Source organism: Neodiprion virginianus, chromosome 7 (assembly GCF_021901495.1).
Source record: "Neodiprion virginianus isolate iyNeoVirg1 chromosome 7, iyNeoVirg1.1, whole genome shotgun sequence".
In the NCBI taxonomy this organism is placed as follows: Eukaryota; Metazoa; Arthropoda; class Insecta; order Hymenoptera; family Diprionidae; genus Neodiprion; species Neodiprion virginianus.
The window spans coordinates 12,190,276-12,211,634 of NC_060883.1; the positions used below are offsets into that span (position 1 = coordinate 12,190,276).

The window sequence follows — 21,359 nt, forward strand, 5'->3', positions numbered from 1 at the left end:
CTTTTAAAACTTTGACAGCAGGTGCGCGGGAACCTGAAGAAAGATCAGTGCCCTCACGACGACCATCATTCCGTGCGGTCAAGTCGGTTCTACCGTACGACATGGAGGCGGATGAAGAGAAAGTAATAAACCTGGACACGGCGCTGACGTCCGAAGTCACAGCGTCCCAAGCACCAGCCCTCGTCCTTGACGATGATCGACGTAGTCGACGAAGAGGCTCACAGCTGTAAGAAGTTTGTGATGATGTTAATTTATCTTGTAAAATAAGTACACCAAAATTTTGAGTTACACACATATTTCAAATCCATGCCCTTATCTTAATCTCCGAAGAAATTATTTGGTTTGCCGAACATCGATACTTTTACTAATATCAGATGATTGTCGTATTACTCCGGGAGCCAATGACATTTTTAGGTTGATCATTTGAAAGTGGATGGGCCTTTCAGAAATACTTAAGGTAGGTGTATAAAAAAGAATTATAAGCATTGTTAGCCGCACCAACGATGCAAAAGGTTTCCGCGCGCCCGGAAAAGTCGGAAAAATAGAAAATAGATTTAGTGATGTGAAAGTGGATGGGCCTTTGTCAGATGTTAGTTTATATAATATAATTAAGAAAGAAACACTTTAGCGCGATGTGGGACAATGCAAAACCCTTCCGCGCGCCCGGAAAAGTCGGAAAAATAGAAAATAGATTTAGTGATGTGAAAGTGGATGGGCCTTTGTCACATGTTAGTTTATATAATATAATTAAGAAAGAAACACTTCAGCGCGATGTGGGACAATGCAAAACCCCTCAGCTCAAGCATAGAAAGGTGTAAAATTAAATGTAGCGGAGCGCGCGGTTGTCTTAAATAAAAGACATCAGCCGAAGGATTTTGCATTGCCATACAACCAGCTGAAGTTTTTTTTTCTTTTTATATTGTATAAATTTACATTTTACCAAGTTTCAGCCACTTTCAAATGACAAATTATAATTTTATATTAAATAAATCACATATTACGCTTGCAAAAGGAGAGCAGGTCGTAAATTTTGTTTGAATGTTGAAAAAGATAATCCGAAAATTTTTATTTAATAGGAAAAATTATTATGTCATCATAGTTATTCGCACTAAATTTTACTTCCACCCTATTTTAATATACCACGCAAATGTATAAATATATGCTCAAGTATACATACATGTATACCGTATGATTTCGAGCAAAGCGCACGTGTGAAGATCTATACTAATAGATGAGTTCGAAAAAAATTTTCTACACACGAAGAGAGGGTATTTCACTATAGAGCACAACACAGCTCCGTCAAACACGTTGCACGCTGTACACACATGTTTGACGATGCATGCATTGTCCTGCATATACCTTGCAGCGTTCGGTAGCATTCGTAAGCTCTAAACAACAGTGCGTGCTCTCTAAGTTACTTTGCACCAAGGCGCTCGGCTCGTATCGTGTTTGACTAAGCTGTGCTGTGTTCTATAGTAAAATCTCCCCTTCGTCACTACTATGTAGTAGTTTGGTCCTATTCCAATACTCACACGCGCGAGAATAATATAACCTATAAGTTCCGTACAGCGTGGGTGTGTTGAACACATACAAAGCATTGAGCACACGCGTTCAGGAAAAAGTACATGGCGGCGAACTTTTAGTAGAGTTTGCAAAATGGCTAACGTTAATCCGTATTGTGTATTTTGTAAAAAAAGAAAACCGAAAAAGTTTTTACCCTTCGTTAAAGATAGTTTATCCAAGTGTCAAAGTTATCTTTGAACTTTTTATCTAGAAAGTACGTATAGAGAATAATTTAGTTTTTAAAGATGTGATTTTGCCAACGGAGTGTAATAATTTTCAACTGTATCACAGTAAATGTTACGCAAAATTCACTGCTTTACCACCTAATCTCAGAGAATCAACTTCAGTGTCCACCAATGCAGATTCCAATGCAAGGTACGTAAAAACTTAATAAATAATAACTGTTATTAAGTAGGCTTTCTAACTTCGAGTATCATTTCTTCTTCTAAATCAGTTTCGCTTTACCACCGTGTAAACACGAATTACATCCACAATTTTTAAGAAGCTGTTTTATTGCACAAATTTGGACAAACGCTCATCATAAAATTCCTACAGCTGAAACTCCAATAGATTTTGGATGGGAAGAAATTGATGGCTATAGATATGGCTTTTACTGGTTCGATGGCTGCCAGCTACCACAATCTATTACTGAAATCAGTTTACGACCGGATGAATTGGATGCCGAAGGTAGAAATTACTTTTAATCAATATGTAAATTAGTAGTGTTTAAATATTCATTAATATTGAATTGATTTTTTTTCAGACGACGATAGCGATATTAATAATGTCATCGACAATTACAATTCTGAAGAAGAAACTGATGATGAATCTTCAAGTGAGAGCGAATCTGAAAAAGAAATGGACAGTGATGAAACTGAAGATGAAAATTAAATATACTTTACATGTACATTTTTATAAGTTCATATATATTTAAAATACTATGCTAATAATAATATTTATTTTATTATAAAATAAAAAATCATCTTTTTTTTTATTAATTTCTAAATAATTGTTTTTTTATTAATATTTCGATAAGTTTATATAAATATATGTTGTAGTGTACCGCTTCACCTCAATGTTTAGTAAGAAGTGCACTGAGTGAACATCTTTGTCCTTTGTGCGCTTTGCTCGAAATCATACGGTATACATGTATGTATACTTGAGCATATATTTATACATTTGCGTGGTATATTAAAATAGGGTGGAAGTAAAATTTAGTGCGAATAACTATGATGACATAATAATTTTTCCTATTAAATAAAAATTTTCGGATTATCTTTTTCAACATTCAAACAAAATTTACGACCTGCTCTTCTTTTGCAAGCGTAATATGTGATTTATTTAATATAAAATTATAATTTGTCATTTGAAAGTGGCTGAAACTTGGTAAAATGTAAATTTATACAATATAAAAAGAAAAAAAAACTTCAGCTGGTTGTATGGCAATGCAAAATCCTTCGGCTGATGTCTTTTATTTAAGACAACCGCGCGCTCCGCTACATTTAATTTTACACCTTTCTATGCTTGAGCTGAGGGGTTTTGCATTGTCCCACATCGCGCTAAAGTGTTTCTTTCTTAATTATATTATATAAACTAACATCTGACAAAGGCCCATCCACTTTCACATCACTAAATCTATTTTCTATTTTTCCGACTTTTCCGGGCGCGCGGAAACCTTTTGCATCGTTGGTGCGGCTAACAATGCTTATAATTCTTTTTTATACACCTACCTTAAGTATTTCTGAAAGGCCCATCCACTTTCAAATTGGTCGCTGAAAAGTGTCACTGGCTCCCGGACTATATAGCGGTTCATTCCATCAAATTATCATGTCCATATGTAATATTCCAAATGGCTAGCCCACATGCCACAGTAATGCCAAATGGTATAAGCATGGAAATCGTAATTGATAAAAAAAGGCCACATTAAAATTCAATATCCAAAAAGAACCCAGCTACCTCACACCTGCAACATGGTTCTTGTCATGGCGATGTCGATGCGAGCCTCGTGCACCTAGCCTCTTAGCAATCTTTCCTGCTAGCAGCCAAGTGATCAGCCCACATTAGCTTAAGGTGCGCATTTGATGTCTCGCTGTAACACTTTTCCAATGAAAGGCAGTCATTTCATACAGCGCATGATCAAGTGTAGGTCCCTGGCACTCGTATGAATTCTTGTAGAGAACTGTGTCCGCTTATGACTGCTCCATTTAGATTGCATTATGCGGCACTGGCATGCCCCTGCCGCCCGCCCCTCTTGCGACAACATCCCTCACCGGCCCTAACCAGCCATAGTAGTAGCGTGGCGGCGCGGCGCGGAAAATTGCTAGCGCCACCTAAATGCTGGCGATATTTGTAAGACAACTCTCTAACTTGAATCCCAATGACCAGGTCAAGGTCTGACATACAGTTAGTCACGTCATGGTAGCTGCACCGGCCAAATCAACACACTAAAAGAAACTGAACGGGAGATTTTCTGACTTTTTTATTACTAATTTATAACCACAATACTAAATTTATTACCCCCACTAGTTCAGCGTAATGGTTTTGTGGCGTAGCATTGATCAAAGCTGCATCAGCCACATTGTAACTTACCGATATTTCACACCATCAAGGTGTACCCTACGTCAAAATTTGTTACTTTCTTATTACTTTTTGACGATATCAACCAATCATAAGGAATACTAACATATAAGGAGGTGAATAACTCTTATTACGGGTGATGAAATATTTTGGTTTTCAATAAACACTATTCACATTTTATGTGTGCTTTATATAAGATTGATCCACGCCGCGCGCCGGATAACGGGATTGTCAGCGCGCGCACGTGCCTCGGCTCAATTATTATTATTTAAAAAATACTCTCCATTGATTCTCTAATTTGAAACTCACCTATCTTCTAGAAAATTGATTAAGGTATGCGATTGTATTTTTTTTTTTTGGAATCTTACAGCGCGGTTACGATTATGAAAATCATATTTGAAAATCAATTGTTTATAATAATCTTCAATTGTTACTTTCATTTCTAGCTTCTCCCTCTCTAACACCTCCCTCACTACATACCGCTGTCATGCGAAAATTACGCAACGAATATATACAGGGTGTCTCTAAATTGCCTCCCACGGACTAGCCAGCATGGTACCTCGTTAAAATCCAACCGAGAATTTTTTTCCGGATGGTCGTCCGACGCATAGTTTTTGAATTATAAGCGATAGCGCTAGGCCAATCAGAGTGCACCATTTTATCTAGATTGGCCGCCACGGAAATTGCTGTTTTGTTCGTCTGGGTGAATTATTATTATTCGTTTACGAATTAAATATCGGCACCTCCCCTTTTTCGCTGCTGTACCCCTTATGCTTGAGGATGCGCTTCTGTTTACACACACAATTGTGCGCCCATGGATGTGCGGCCGGCAGCGTGTGCCGCGGCAACAATACCGAGGTCAGCGCCCGAAAAGGGGTACAGCAGCGAGAGAGGGGAGGTGCCGATATTTAATTCGTAAACGAATAATAATAGTTTACCCAGACGAACAAAACAGCAATTTCCGTGGCGGCAAACCTAGATGAAATGGTGCACTCTGATTGACCTAGCGCTATCGCTTATAATTCAAAAACTATGCGTCGGACGAGCTTCCGGAAAAGAAATTCTCGGTTGGATTTTAACGAGGTATCTTGCTGGCTAGTCCGTGGGAGGCAATTTAGGGACACCCTGTATATTCATACGTTTATTCAAAAATAGAGAATTACGTTATAATGGATAACAAAAATTGTGAGTGCAGGCGTTAACGCTATATTAAATTTATATATAAGCAGAATTAGGCGTGCGTTACGCCGGGAAGCAGTATTGAGACTGGCTACCCGGCCTCTCGCCGGGCTCAGCGCCAGTGTATATAAAGTGCATATAATCGCGTAATTTGAGCACTGCTGCCGATAAGGAAGCCAAGCGCGCAAGGCGGGCTATGCTGCACGATGAATTTCGCACTCATTTAAATGATCCCCGGCATGTTCCGACGAGAGGATATAGAACTGTTACGTTTCATGACAAGTGTTCCAACTCTATCATATCCCCTGACGAAGACATAGGCGCGTCTCTGCGGCTTCTGATTTCTCGTAGGACTCTTTCGTTACGTTTATCCTGTTCCTCAATCTTGCGTTTTGATTTCTTTCGTTCTACTACTTCTTAAGCAGAGGGATTCCTTTGGCAACAATATCCGGTGGGCGCTGAAATATAGGTGGGTATATTAAATTCCAACAGCAAGAGTGAAATCGACAAGACGGATATCGTTCCAGAAATGGCAGCTATTGATGGGATCCCTATACCTTTGAAGTTAGCCCATGTGTTCTTGACCCGAAAGGTCGCTTTGTTATACGCGAGGACACTCTCAAGGTCTAAAATGGCATGTCATTGATCCTTGAGGGCATCCAAGATAATCACGTGATGTAATACAATTTCCCGGCTTGTTACAAATTTGTTTAGCGGGGAAATGGTATCTGCGTCTATTTCTGTTAATTGAAAAGTCATATGTTCTACGATTAATTTGACTCGCATTGTCAAAGTTTGAAGTTCACAGCTCTGATTCGTGGTTATCAGGGATGGCTTGATGATTTGAATAATGAAAGTCTGCATCGAAGAGCATGTTATGGTGACCTCAATTGGCTTCGAAGGTAAGATTATTTGTAATCCCTGCGTTCTTATATAAACAATATCTGTGAGGAAAAAACGACTTAGGGTGCATTCTCGTGTATTGGGATCGGTTATTTTCTCACAAAGTTCTATAGTATCGTTGCGATGTCCCACATCACGGTAATCAGCAATAAAATAATCGGTCATCTGTTTCAGTTGAGAAAATGTGACTTCTCTTATAAAATTCTTACGTACTAATTTCAAAACATATGTTGGGTTGAGCGTTACATAAGTATGATTCATTCTTACGGGTACCAGGGTATTCTGAATTATTACCCAAGGTTCCTTTTCTAAGTAAGGCACTGTCAGTATATAGATAAGTTTGCCTTTATTTGTGGTTATAGTTAAATCACTTATTTCAATGAACTTTTTGTTATTCTCCTTCTTAATAGGTATTGGTGTCTTTTTGCCATTGACGTTGAAAGCTTGAAGAGCTGTCATAAGCTCCTTTGGAGTAAAAAGGGTATTATCGATGATACCATGCTTTCCTAATTGGATTGCAGTCATTACCAAATCAATTAGTCGTTGCAGTTCCTTAATTTCGAATAAACTTAGAGTTATAGCTTCCATGTATTTCTGATAAGCAAGCGCTTCGTTACCTTTTATTTTAAAAGATTCTAACTGTCCCCATACAGTTTCCAAAGAGTGTTTGAGTTTGAGCTAATTTGTATTCAAGATGTTAATTTGGACTTGATTGATGTGAAAGGACTTTGTTACCACAAGATTTAGAGTGTCCGTTACATTTTTTAGTGAGGCTAGATTCCCATTAATGATTTGCAAATCATCCGCGTCAGCAGCTCCATGAATTGATTTTTGAATTATTCCCAAAAAGTTAAACATTTCTCTTTTCGGTCTGATGTTCGGCGAGAGATAAGATTTCCTTGGGGGATACATTTCATTAGCCAGACCCGTCAGAAGGATATGTTTTTCAAATACTGTCTCAACTTCGCGTGATGCTTCGTAAGTAACATCGCTCGACGCGCGCGCTTTCGGAGTACTTGTTTTGGTTCCGTGGGGTTAAGATTCACTTAATTAACAGGGGCAGCGCGTCATTCAAAGAATAGGCGCACCCAAGACTAAAACGACTTCCAAAATAGTCTTGTGTGACGAGGCACGGGCAAATTCTAAATCTAAAGCGTCCAGGGCGGACTAGGCGAGGGATCGCTGACCAGGATTCCAGTGGTCCAGATAGGTATCCCGTATCGTCTGGAGGCCTCCGAGTTTGTTGTGGATGTCGAGTAATGGTTTGGTGAACCCACTTGCGTCAATGGATTGGAATATCATCCATCTTTCCTGATACATGTATACTTCGCCCACTTCCTCCTGGAGTAATGTCCCATTGATAACGGAGACATCGGAGTAGGCTAGGGATAGACTGCTACACCTATAACAAAAGAAACTAAGACTCTATTCCGTGGAGATCCAATCGTTACCCTGAACCCGTTTTAATTTAATTCTAGGAATTGGATCGGTTTCCCTTGGTCCGGTGTCGTATTCGTAGTACGGTTTAGTATTATTCAGATGGGCCTTCCAATGAGATGCTGTGGAATCATCCGTGGTTTTCTTGTGAGTAATATTTCCTTTTTGTTCGTTGATCCCGACGACAATGAATGGTCCATTCCAAATCCTCTCCAAGTCGTTCTGTCGTGTATGGTTCTTGATCATTACTTTATCTCCCACTTGATATAAAGGAGTTTGTCGTCGTGTTCCTTGGTCCACTTGTTTTTGGTTTTTCTCTCTGGATTTGGCAAGCCCGACCGTGGCTTTCTCGAACCGTTCCTCCCATTTTCGTATCCACAACATTTTTTCATGAATTACGGTTTCCAATCGGTTTTCGCGGAAACCGTCATGATTGTTAGCTTCATGACAAAACATGAGGTTGTGAGGCGTTTCACCCGTTGATTGATGAACGGAAGTGTTATAGGCACGTGCCGTTTCTGTTAAAACCTTGTCCCAAGTGTGTACTCTCTCTTTGCAGGCAGTTCGGATATAGTCTTTTGAGACACTATGCATCCGTTCTATAGAGCCGTTCGACTGCGGGTGATATGCAGTCGTGGTAATATGTTTGATATTATGGTGTTCGAAAAAGGAATCGGTCAGCTCGTTACGAAATTCCTTTCCCATGTCCGTCAGAATTACTTTGGGGCACCCGAAGTTACCTATCCAGTACTTTGATTGAGCTTTGATAACTTCTGTCGCGGTTTTGTTTGTAAGTGGGGCACATTTAATAAATTTAGTAATTGAATCCTGCATCCTGAGGATATATCGGTGTTTATTCCAAGATTCGATCAGAGGTCCGACGATATCTATTGAAATTTGATCATTAGGTTTTTCAGCGAAGGTTTCAAAAAAAAAAGCTGGTGATTTCATTTGTATCCTTTCTTTTTCATACACCTGACACGTGGGGCATGCCGGGATAAAGGTATTGATATCATTCTTCATACGTAACCATACGGCCGTTTCTTCCACTCGGTCGATCGTTTTTGCTAGGCCGAAGTGTCCATTAATGTCGTCGTGAGTGCTGGCCATGATTTCTCTATGTTGCTGTTTGTTAGGCACGTCCTTTCCTGTCAAGCAAAATGATATGTCTGCACCCGAATCCTGACGTATTCTCTTAAGATCTTCGATGATCGAATTGGCTTCTTCTTCGGTGATTTTTCTAGGGTCAATCCAGAAGTATATCTTTTCATACCTTTTCGGGTGAATGTAGTTTTTGAGTTTCTCATGTCTATCAGTCTGATTTTTTGGTATAATCAGGGTGTTGTCAGAGGCATCATTTTCTTCAAAGGTGATCTTCACCCATCTGCCGTCCTCCCCTTTTCGATTACGGTTGGGAACGAGTTTGATGTGAGATTTCGTTCTGCCTGTTGTAAATAACAATCTCTCGATGTCAATGTGGCATGCGGCAATATGGTGGACCCACTTGGGATTCCTGTCAATGGGTGTGACTTCGTATAGTTCCTTTTCCAGTTCGGTGAGTTTTCCAAATCTTTCTTCCTTTGTGCAAAAGACTCCAGACAACTCATCCGCTACTACATTACTTTTTCCCGAAACATGTTCTATCAGGAATGAATATTCCTCCAACCTCAATCTCCAACGCAACAGGCGTTTACTGGGGTCTACGCAATTTTTCAGCCATACGAGTGCACGATGATCGGTGCGGATGATGAAGGGTTTATCCGGTGTATTAAGCAAATATACTCTCAGACTCTTGACGGACGACACAACAGCAAGCATCTCCTTCTCTGTCGTGCTGTAATTCTTTTCCGCATCATTCAAGGTTCGAGATAAGAAGTATATGGGGTGGCCGTCTTGAGATAGTACGGCTCCGATTCCATCGTTTGACGCGTCGGTGGTTACGACGTATTCTTTAGATGGGTCTGATCTCACTAGTATCGGTGGCGTGACCAACTTTTTTTTCAGGGTTTTGAAGGCTTCTTGGCAGACTGCTGACTAATCCCATGGGGTGTCCTTTCTTGTTAACCTTGCTAATGGTTTTGCTAACATCGAATAGTTTTGTATAAACTTTTGGTAATATTCCGTCAAACCAAGGAAGGATCGAATTGTCTTAACGTTGACTGGAACGGGTAGTTGTTGAATCGCTCTGGTCTTCTCCGGATCTGGTTTGCTTCCTTCGTCAGTGATGACATATCCGAGGTATCTCACTTCAGTTTTCATGAAGGCGCACTTCTCTGGTTGGAGTTTCAGATTACATTGTCTTAAACGCTGAAATACGGTTCTTACATGTCGATGGTGTTTTTTCTCCGTTTCGCCAAAAATTATTATGTTATCAATATAGACGCAACAAATCTACTGATTCAATTCTCTCAGTGCGTCGTTCATCATGCGTTGGAAGGTCGCAGGAGCATTTTGTAATCCGAAAGGCATTCGTTGGTATTCGAAATGCCCGTCGGGGGTTGAGAAGGCAGTATATTTCTTGGAGTCAGCAGCCATGTTGATCTGGTGGAAGCCTGCGGCCATGTCGACAGTAGTAAAGAACTTGGCCCTTCCCATGTGGTCGAGTGAATCATCGATTATCGGTATCGGATAAGCATAAGGGCTACTGCTTGCTTTGTTTCTCCATATTTTATTACAGCACACTGTAGTAGCCCCCGTGAAACTGAACATACGCGGGCCCCTGTTGGCACTCGTCCGCTAGTTCGTCCTCCTGTACCTCTATTTCCTCTTCCTCTGACTGGAGTTCCGCCGACTTGCAATTGACTTGGTCGTTGGGCAGTTTGTCTTTGAGGCTGGTGTATTGAAAATTTGCGTCCCGCTTATTGCCATTAGTATTGGAGCGTTGGTCGTTCCGTGGTCGGCGCGGAGCGTAACAGTTCCAGCTGTAGTGTCCTTTGTTTCCGCAGTTATGACATACTGCTTGTTGTTCATGGGCGGTCCGATGTGTGTTACAGGTGTGGCATTCACATCTCTGGAGTTCTTCATCTTCATTTTGTTCCGCTTCGTCGTGGTGATGAACAGACGCTGGTGGTCGACGAGTTGACCTTGGCGAGTTCGTCGAGGTTCTTTGTTGTACGTGGAATCTTCGCGTATCTGATGCACTGCCTGGCCCGTAAATTTGTGACTTGTTCCAAAACGTGGCTTTTGAGGCCGTGTCGTTGCTGTTCATCAGCATTTGTTGCTGTTGCATTCGGAAATTTAATTTCTCGCCTTCGGCTTCTTTCGCGGCCTTCTGGGCTTCGAGTAACTTGAACTACGGACAGTTTTCGTCTTGATGGAATATTCTCGGATTGAGTCCGTACAGATAGTACTGGCACACTCTATTTTCGAGGTCTTGAAGATTAGGATCGATGTTCGCTCGTAGTTGTTGATTCGAGAAGGCAGCTACAAGATCTTAATAGATCTGATTAAATTTGAGATTGTGGGCGTCCACAGCGTCCCCCTCTTGGCCTGTTCTGCCAAGCTCCATTTCCTATGTGTCGGCACTTTTCTCGAAAATGCCGGCTGATCTCATGACTTCGAGTGAAGTTAGGATTGTACGAGGTCTCCTCTGGTTGATGGTCTTCTAAAGAGCTCCTCCCGTTTTCAAGCTGATTATCATGCTCAAAAACGGGAAACGTTGGGTCGGCATAACTATCATATCGGCGGCTTTTACTTGCATGATCCAAGCGTGTACATATTCGCCTGCTTCACCTTTTAGTCTGCAATCAATCATCTTGATGGCTTGAAACGCGGGTAGAAAATCTTGGATCGCGTGCGGCTCGTCCGCTGCGCGAGTTGGTTCTCCGGGGTATCTTCCGGCCGCATCGGGGCGTAGGCTGACATCGTTTAAGTAAGCTTTCGTTCGTGCATACGGGCCTGGGTCTCTAGTATTCCGAGGGGGAAACACGTCTCGGGGTAGCGTAGTTGCCGGTAGTTGAATTCTCGTTAGGTTTCTTCGAGCGAGTTCCTCAATATTCCTTATTATCCCCTGCTGTTGGCATAAAGCTTCTGGATCATTCAACAACTGGGTCATACTGAACCTCACAGTGTCCGGACGACGATGTGATAAAGCAGCAGACATTTCCAAGGCTCTTCGAAGTTCGTCCTCTTCTTGCTGTTCTAGACGACGACGCGGGACGTTGCCACGGATATTGCGCTACCAGTATCTCATGGGATTTCGTAATCCATCGGACCAATAGGCCACTGTGGACTCGGCCTCGGTGTTAGCTGTACGTTCGGCATCCGTGATAAACGTCGGCTTACCTCGAGAACGCACCGCAGTGTCGAATCCGTATCCGACAAGAAATCATGGTTTACATTGACTCGCGCGGTGGAGAATCGGTCGTTTTCTAATAAGCGATTTTGGTGAGGGATCGGTATAGGCATCGTATTTATACCTTGATGGTCCGAGTCTGAATTGGCTGTGGAGCCCACCTCATTGATGCGCGTGTCGGTGGCAGCAATCGGTTTTGAGCGAGCCCGTATAATGCCGAGTAACGTGGTGGGTTCGTTACGGTTGAAGGAGCTATCTGAGTAGGACCTTCCACCTCCGATTCTACGAGATGCGCGGTATCTACTTGAATTTGCGGTATCGCTCCGGTATGGTTTTCGGGCAGTCTCACAATATAAGAACCATTCGGATCATCGTCAGCTGTTAAGCGATAATAGTTATTGATTGCTTCTCGATTGGTATTACTATTCGTAAGAGCTTCCTCTAGACGATTTTCTTTGGTTAATTGGTTATTCGATTGTTGCATTTCCTGAAACATTTGGTTGATGACGCTTTTAAGCGTGTATTCGGGACGCGGAACTGTCTCGGAGTTTCGACTTTTTTCTAGATTATTGCGACGAATGAAGTCGTGTTTACGGCGTTCTTGATTTCTCTATTGAATAAAACGGGTAACCTCTTCTATAGGCAAAGCTTTACGGTGAGCAAGTTGACGCGCAGTTAACCTCTCTTCGTTCAATTGCTCTAGACCAAGACGGTATCTGCTCATTGCAGTTAAATCATTACGTTCGGTGGCTTCTTGTAGCTTATTCACAAGCTGAGTCATTTGGTTTGTCAAATCCCAAAATCTCTTTTCAAATCGGGATTCAGAAGTGACGGACTGTCCATCTCCTGCAGTCTCAACAATAGTAGGAGGTACTGCCGATCCCCGGTCATTGTTTTCGTTCACATGCATTGTGAATTTATTTTTTTAAATTTACCTTGAATCAAGCTTTGACTTTATTTATTTGAATGATTCAAGTTTGTCCATCAAATTCTTAGTTTCGTTAACGATTTTTCTTCGATACGTTTATAGTGACTCGAGTAAGTAACAAAATGCTTGTACTTACGCTAGGAGTAGCCAAATTGAGGTGTGAAACATCACTCTCGAAGATCGTGGTAGCTGTCGGTACGAGGCTTCGATGTCCTGGAGTCTCTGACAGGCACCGGGGGCAAGAATATAAGAGCAGTTCGCGTCTGAGTGTCCTTATTCTCACTTCACTTCGCTTCGATGTTTTAAACGCGAAGTTTATTGTATCTAAGGAGTGCAGAATTTTCTTCTTGCTTCCTTTTTAATAAATACACAAGTTCACTATGGAAATTATCCAGTGTGGAATCAGGCCGTCTACACTCAGTCCCTGATTATCAAGCGGTCTACACACAGCCCTTGATTGTCTACGCAAGGCGGCCCTTTACTCTATCCCTGGCTAGGTGCAATTCGTAATAATTACTTATAAACGCGTAGCTGAAGGTTCACGCGTGAATTTATTGGGCTTATGCACTCACTTCTAATGTTCATCACTATGATCCGGCCGTTTGATACGCGCGCCGCGTTCGTTGGCTTAAACCGGATCCTGGCAGGATCGCCAAATTTGTCATGCGAAAATTACGCAACGAATATATAGATTCATACGTTTATTCAAAAATAGAGGATTACGTTATAATGGATAACAACAATTGTGAGTGCAGGCGTTAACGCTATATCAAATTTATGTATAAGCACAATTAGGCGTGCGTTACGCCCGGAAGCAGTATTGAGACTGGCTACCCGGCTTCTCGCCGGGCTCAGCGACAGTGTATATAAAGTGCATATAATCGCGTAATTTGAGCACTGTTGCCGATAAGGAAGCCAAGCGCGCAAGGCGGGCTATGCTGCACGATGAATTTCGCACTCACCTAAATGATCCCCGGCATGTTCCTACGAGAGGATGTAGAACTGTTACATTTCATGACAAATGTTCCAGCTCTATCACACCGCGGTGCTCGCAAATCCACTTCTAACGACCATTTCAAATATCTGTCCTGTACCGCCTCGATCTTCGTCCACTTCCTCAACAACCATATCTCCGCTGCGTATTCCATAACCGTCCAGACTAACCTATTGTAACGTTCTTCGACGTTACGGAAATAAATATGGATCCGCGAGTTTAATTATCAAGCCAAAATCAAAAGCGTGAATGAAATGTTGTGAAAAAGCTTTAATTGCGAAATATGTGTTTCTCATTTTAAGTCTGAAACAAGACTGTTTTTACAATAATGTTGGTTGACGCAGTAACCTTATTCTTCTGAAAGACATAAAAGGTTTATAAACGTCTTTTATCTATGATGACTACTAGATCATTAAAAAGGGGCAAAGCGGGTGATTTCACCCTTTGTAACACTATCTAACAACCAAATCCTTTTCTCCAAGTCCCTCCCAATCCTCTTCTTTTCCCTATTCCCCATACCTGCCTCATTACCTCTGCTTTCCTCACCCTCTCTTTCACGTGCGCTTCCTGCCCCCATTACACTTCACCGTGTACCTTAGGTAACAAAACTCTTTCACCTCCTCTATCTTTTGACCTATCCATCTCCTTTCCAATTTTTTTCTTTTTACCTCCCCGTTTTCCAAATCTCATGATCTTCGACTTTGCTACATTTGCTACCACTCCTCACCCTACTCTTTGTCTCCTTGCAAATCTCTTTTACTCTCACCCTTAACCCTACCCTCAACCCTACCCTCACCCCTTTTCTTTTCATAGCCTCCCACAGCACCTTTTTCTCTACCAAATCAAACGCCGCCTTCAAGTCAACAAAAAACGCGACTATCTTTCCCTTGTCCTCCCCCACCTGCCTGTTGATTAGATAATTAGGTCCATACACATTATCTATTATCGACATTCCCTTCCTAAATTCCGACTGGTTGTGCGGTACCACCCCCTTTTCCTCTACTTCCCTTTCTAACCTGCCTGCTAACACCATCGCGTAAACCTTGTAAAAGGTCGGTATTAGAGTTACTGCACTGTACTCTTCTACTCTTTTTTCCTCCCTCTTCTTTTTTATAAGCGCTATCCATTTCCCCCTCTATTGTTCCGGTCAACCCTCTCCCACCCATACTCTATTACAGATTTTCTGTACACACTGCTCCATTTCTTCTACCCCATATCGCTATTCCTCACTAACTACTCCATCCCCTCCAGGTGCCTTTCGATCTCTGAACTTTCCCATCGCCTTTCTGCTCTCTTCCATCTGTAGCTTCCCTTCACTGTCCCCCTCGCTGCTTGCAGTCCCCCCGCCTCCTGCAACCCTGCTATCCACTCCACCCAATAGTCCCATGAAATACTCCTCCACTCTTCCTTCTCTATTGCCTCATTCACCCTCTTCCGCTTTTTTCTTTCCCTATTTCCTATGTCCCATAACTTACTTTCTGTCTTTGCTTCTGCTGCTTCTTTTATGAAACTCTCATTTTCCTTCCTTTCCTTTACTACACATAATCTATCATATTCCCTTCCTTCCTTTCTATATTTTTCTCCCTCACCCTCCTTCTTTTTCCAATTTCTTGGACTTCGCCTACATGCCTCATCCCACTAACCCTTTTTCGCTATACCCTCCTCACCTCCTGCTTCTACTGCTCGCCTAAACTCCCTCAGCTTTTCCTCTATCTCTTTGCCTACGTCCGCTTCCCCTACCTCTCTAATTTTGCCTTTCGGCCAAACCTCTGCCTGCCCTCTTCTGTCCAGACCCCTTTACTAACTCCCCTTTCCCTTTTTTCCTTTTTTTTCCTGGACACTGCCTCCCTCATCCACACTACCAGTGGGTGGTGGTCTGAATCAACTCCATCCCCAATCTCCAGCCTTTTTACCCTTTCTCTCACCTCATTGCCTCCCATAACATAATCTATCACCGTCTCCCCCGCCCCTCCCACACCTGAAAATTTCCCCTCATCATCCCCCTCTACCAGGTGTCCCATTTTACAGTACCACCTGATTTATCTCGAAAAAGACTGCTCTGATCGAAAATTGACTCGAGTGAAACTTCTAGGGCTCAATGGGGGACGTTCGAAAAAAAAATTGTTTTCAGTCTCAAATTCGAAATGGCGGCGCTACGATGGCAGACATGTTTTTTTAAATGGGAACATGACTTTTTTCTTCTACCAAAAAATTCATCACATCAAAACTAACAACTTTTGCATGACCGTTTTTCGGGTTAAGTCAGTAATTTTTGAGTTAGAACGCAATTTTTGACTATTTCAGCGCTATCTAAGATGTACCACGAGGAGGTAAGAACGCGAGAGAATATGATGGAACGAATCAGAGCAGCCTGCCGAGTGATCTCAAGAGAAGTTCTACTAAGAACAGTTGACGGTTTTGAGAGGAGGGCTCAGGCATGTTTGACCTTACCTCGCTATTCACTATCACGCTTACTCATCAAATTCCATTCCCTACTCCTAGCATTGTCACACCTTTTCTGCACCCGTACGTTTCACGTCTCGAGGGACACTTCTATTCTAACTCTCAACAACGTCACATCTAGACTTCTTACATAGCTTCATACAGCACACCACGTTTTTACCGTCATCTAAACTTCCTCGAAATAAATATATAAGTAATATCTCAAACAAACCCTACGTTATTCGATCCTCATCCTGATTTCCGGTTGTCCTGGAACTTAAAAGTGAAGCCAACCAGTTTACTCTTACCGCTCAGGAGTAACTCTACTCACGGCCGTAACAGTGGTGGCAGCGGTGGGATACGAACCCACGCCTCCGAAGAGACTGGTGCCTGGTTGGAACCAGATACGCTATCTTCGTCTACCAGCGCTCACAAACGCACCAAAATAGCTCACCAACACCCAACACGTGCTCGCGAACCGGATACGCTATCTTCATCTACCGGCGCTCACAAGCGAATGAAACATGTAGACCAGCACCCAATACAAGCGCATGGATCTGCACATGAATCCACCAGCCCTTCCCCACGAAGACGAAACAAAGCATTACAAGACACTTCGACTTCTACTGTTACCTCTGACTCAAGTGCCAGTATGACTGACAATAGCAGCGCAACGGAGGCACCGATCGTAGTCGATAAAACGATCAAGTAAACTACGGAACGAATTCAACCACTCACCTCATCTGAATCAAACCAAAACTCCGGTAAGCACCAGGGTCGTAGTGTTAAAATACGTGAAGAACAGTCCGACACACTGAAGAAGCCGACACCCGAAGCCACTACCAGTAAAGGACGAAATTACGCCCCTCGATTCACGGAATTCGTAACAGATCTTAACCACCTACCATTAACGCATAGTAAATTTATTCAAGAGATACGCGCCAATTTCCTCGACAGACAAGATAACCTAGCCCACTGCATCTCAGCAGACTGCAAGACATCACGAGGAGTCGCGGGACAACTAATCAATAGGAAAATAATCACCCGAGATCAACTACAACAACTAGACCCTGAAGTAACGAACGTATTGACACTGCCACATGGTAACCGCCTCATTTACAATCTAGTAACAAAAAAATACCACTACCAGAAACCAACTGAAGAAACACTGTTCAACGCCCTAGTAAATCTAAAGAATTGCTTAGAACAAAACAAAGTCAAATCGCTCTCGATTCCAAGACTAGGCTGCGGCTTAGATAAGTTAGACTGGAACCTTGTTAATCGGATGATCCATTACATATTTAAAGACTCCGACATAACGATCACCATTTGTAATTATTAAAACCCGACTTATGACTCGACATCTTCTGAATCTGAAGCAGACGCATCAACACCCAGAATCCCTGCTCCCCCTGTAACTCGTCGGCCAATGCGTCGGACCGGCACTAGGTCAGCTCCAAGACATGCTCCGGTTTCTACTCCCTCACGCTACCCAACTGATACCTCGGTGAGTGACTCCGTGACACATGATCCGGAGTCAGCTGTTGAAGACACGGATAGCGATGCCTCCGTTGTACCTACGGCAACGCTACCACCTTTAGGCTCACAACGTCGCGACAATCCCGAAGAGCGAAAACCGGACCGCCCCCATATTGACGATGACAACTTTTGTTGCTCAGATTACTTCATACAAAATCAAAATGACATATTACCAACACCCAACGTAACCGAAACCAATGACGGACTTCTCATCTTGTGCGACAATTACGCTCATTTCGTATCAGCTAATTGTGGTTGGACAGAAGGACTAGAAAAACAGTTGATAGACGGAAATATAATAAGCATGGAATCCTTTCAAAACCAGAATCCAGAAATATCCGACATAATTAAAACTCGGTTGAAAAACAACAAATACATATTTACCCTCGTAGTGAAACCACGTCAATCAGACCCGGGCAGACTTGACGACATTTTCTACACGTTAGTTAACTTGAGAATTATCTTGTCCGGACTAGATATTCGGTCCATATCATTCCCCATGTCAGGACCAGGAGTTGATGATATTTTACGATCTATCTTTAAAAAACTCATTTATCACATTTTTGCGGATTCAGACATTCGTGTAACACTTTGTAGAAATACTACAATTATACCAGACGAACGATTACGCGAAGACATGATCAAAGAGTACCACGAGTCACTGATCGGAGGACACCAAGGAGTTACAAAAATTTTCAATAAAATAAGAGAAAAATATTTTTGGCCAAATATGAAAAAGCAAATTCAAAATATCATCAGATTTTGCGGCAGTTGCCAGAGGAAAAAACTAGTCAGGATCAAAACAAAATTACCCATGGCAATCACTGACACGCCCGCAGAGGCCTTTGACAAAGTGGCATTAGATATTGTGGGACCTCTGCCCCTTACTAAATCGAACAACAAATATCTCTTGACGATACAATGCAATTTGACAAAATTCCTGGACGCCATCCCTTTACCTGATGCCACCGCCAAAACTATAGGCGCAGCATTCGCAAAAAAATACATTACACGTTACGGTGCTCCTCGAGCAATACTTACAGACCAAGGACAGAATTTTATGAGCACAGTCATCAAACAACTTTGTAAACTCTTCAAAATTAAACAACTACGAACAACCGTCTATAGACCGCAATCAAACGGCTCATTAGAAAGAAGTCACCTCGTAATTACCGAATACATCAAACATTACACCAACGAAGGTAAAGATTGGGATGAATTCATACGTTTCGCCATTTTCTGCTATAATACAGCAAAACGAGACAGTACACATTATTCACCTCACCAGCTGATCTTCGGCTCGGAAGCTAAACTACCGACAGATGCGATACTAAGCAACACATCCACGTATACATACAATACATTCCTCCTCGATCTAATAGCGAATCTCACAGACATCCGTAAACGCGCCGCGTTGAACCTGAAACAAGCTAAACAGAAAAGTAAAGAACACTACGACAGAACGATTAACCCACAACGATTTGAAGTAGGACAAACTGTCTACCTATTGAACGAAACAAGGTCAAAATTCCAAGATCATTATAAAGGCCCGTATGTAATCAAACGAATAATAGATGACGTTAACGCCGAAATATACCTCACGCTAAACAAAACTAAAATAGTTCATCTCAATAAACTGAAAGTCGCACATACATAGTAAAATCCCACATTAACCCCTTCAATAGCTACTACAGTACAACCGACAATAGCATGCTACCAAATTGCCTGCGATCGCGTTACATTACGTCTCATACTCTTGCATATCGTTGCAGGTGCAGTGCTCTCGACAGCAAGACAGACGATTCGACTAACGTCGCGATTAAGCAACTGAATCAGAACCCGGGAATCTTCTTCGAACAATTGCAAGACCTACATACATATAACAAAGAATGGACTTTGCTGAACTACATAGACCTCCAATATTTATTCGACCGACTTGACCAAACATCAGATTTCTTAACCATAATAGAAGGTAAATGCTCTGTCGCCAAAAACTACTGTTACACCGGCGACCATATTCAAATGTTGGCTGATAGAATAAAAACCATGAAACTATACCAAAACCGAATAGAATATTTAGTTGGCCATCGCACAGGCGAATCCACTCACTCCGAACTTGCTAAATTAGCCCACCATCGCGGAACACGAGGCGCGATTAATTTCATTGGTAGCGTATCAAAATCCTTATTCGGCACCCTAGACGTAAAAGACGGAGAATATTTTAACCAACAAATTGACAACTTGTACAACGACAGTAGACACTTAGCATCCCTGCTTAACAAACAGACAAATATCGTAGTCAACGTTGGGCGTCTACGGGAAAGAAATCAACAGCATGATAAGCCACGACCGCGAACAACATAAATTACTCACGGCCCTCTCGACTGATGCAGCTATTTCAAAAGCCTTAATCGCCAACAATACCTTCAGAACGACTTTACTTAACCGACTAATTGACCTGGACCGACACTTGAACGAATACGAACTTGACCTGTCCAGCTTAGTAAACGCTATCCTCTTCGCTCAAAAAGGTATCGTCCACCCTAAAATTCTATCACCAGAACAAATTATTTCCAGTCTTAAACATATCCAGTCACTCAGACCACAAATAGAGTTTCCTATTCCAATGGAACCAAATTACGCTGAAGAACTGATTCGAATCTCTAAAATTGACATAGCGTATTACGAACCCAGACTGCTTTATGTGATATCTATTCCGTTGCTCAACTCCGAGGCTTTTGACCTGTACCGACTGCTTCCCGTCCCCGTTAGACAGACATACGACTCTGCAAATAACAAATTCGCTTACATTCAACCTGGCAGCGACTACATAGCTATAGCACTTAACCGAGCGTCGTACTTTCAAATCTCCGAATCCAAATTTAGTAAATGCATTTTATCCTTAGGAAAATTCATATGTAAGTTGACACAACCGCTTTTCCGACCGTCGACTCACAAACTCTGCGAGGTAGACCTTTTTCTGAACCCGTCCAGAAAAATTTCAAAACAATGTGATATCAGATTGACCGCATTCGATGGAACCTACTGGACGGAATTATCAACATCTAATTCTTGGATTTTTTCAGCTTCTACTCCTGAGACTCTTCATACTCTGTGCCCAAATGACCAGACCTCTCGTGTCACACTTTCCGGTTCAGGCATTATCACCCTAGACGACCTGTGTACGGCTAGTACTTCTGAGGTCACTCTCAAAACTTCGAAACGCTCACAATCTACCGAGACCCTCTCCTACGTCCTCAAAGTTACCTTGGATCTAAGTCAAGTATCCCTCAGTCTTGATTTTAATATTTCCACCGACTTATCCTTAATTGCAATCCCCCCACTCCACAAAACCTCGCACATAGATGTAAATGCCTTGGCCAATACCGGACTATCGCTGCAGGATATCGCAAAACAAGCTACTGATATCAGCACACACCACCGCACACAGCGCTATATGTTGCACATCAAAGACACTCTTACTTACAGCAGTGTGGGTTTGC

General features: G+C 42.2%; 1 protein-coding gene across 2 annotated transcripts in view; it reads left to right on the forward strand.

Moving 5' to 3' along the window:
* LOC124309248 (regulating synaptic membrane exocytosis protein 1) overlaps positions 1–21,359 on the forward strand; it is a 1,429,783-nt gene that overhangs the window by 981,265 nt on the left and 427,159 nt on the right. The window contains exon 9 of one of the 2 annotated variants that reach the window (XM_046772697.1): positions 19–226. In XM_046772697.1, the coding sequence (XP_046628653.1) occupies positions 19–226 (208 nt within the window). The remainder of the gene's footprint in view (positions 1–18; positions 227–21,359) is intronic. The other variant, XM_046772698.1, reaches the window with a different exon arrangement.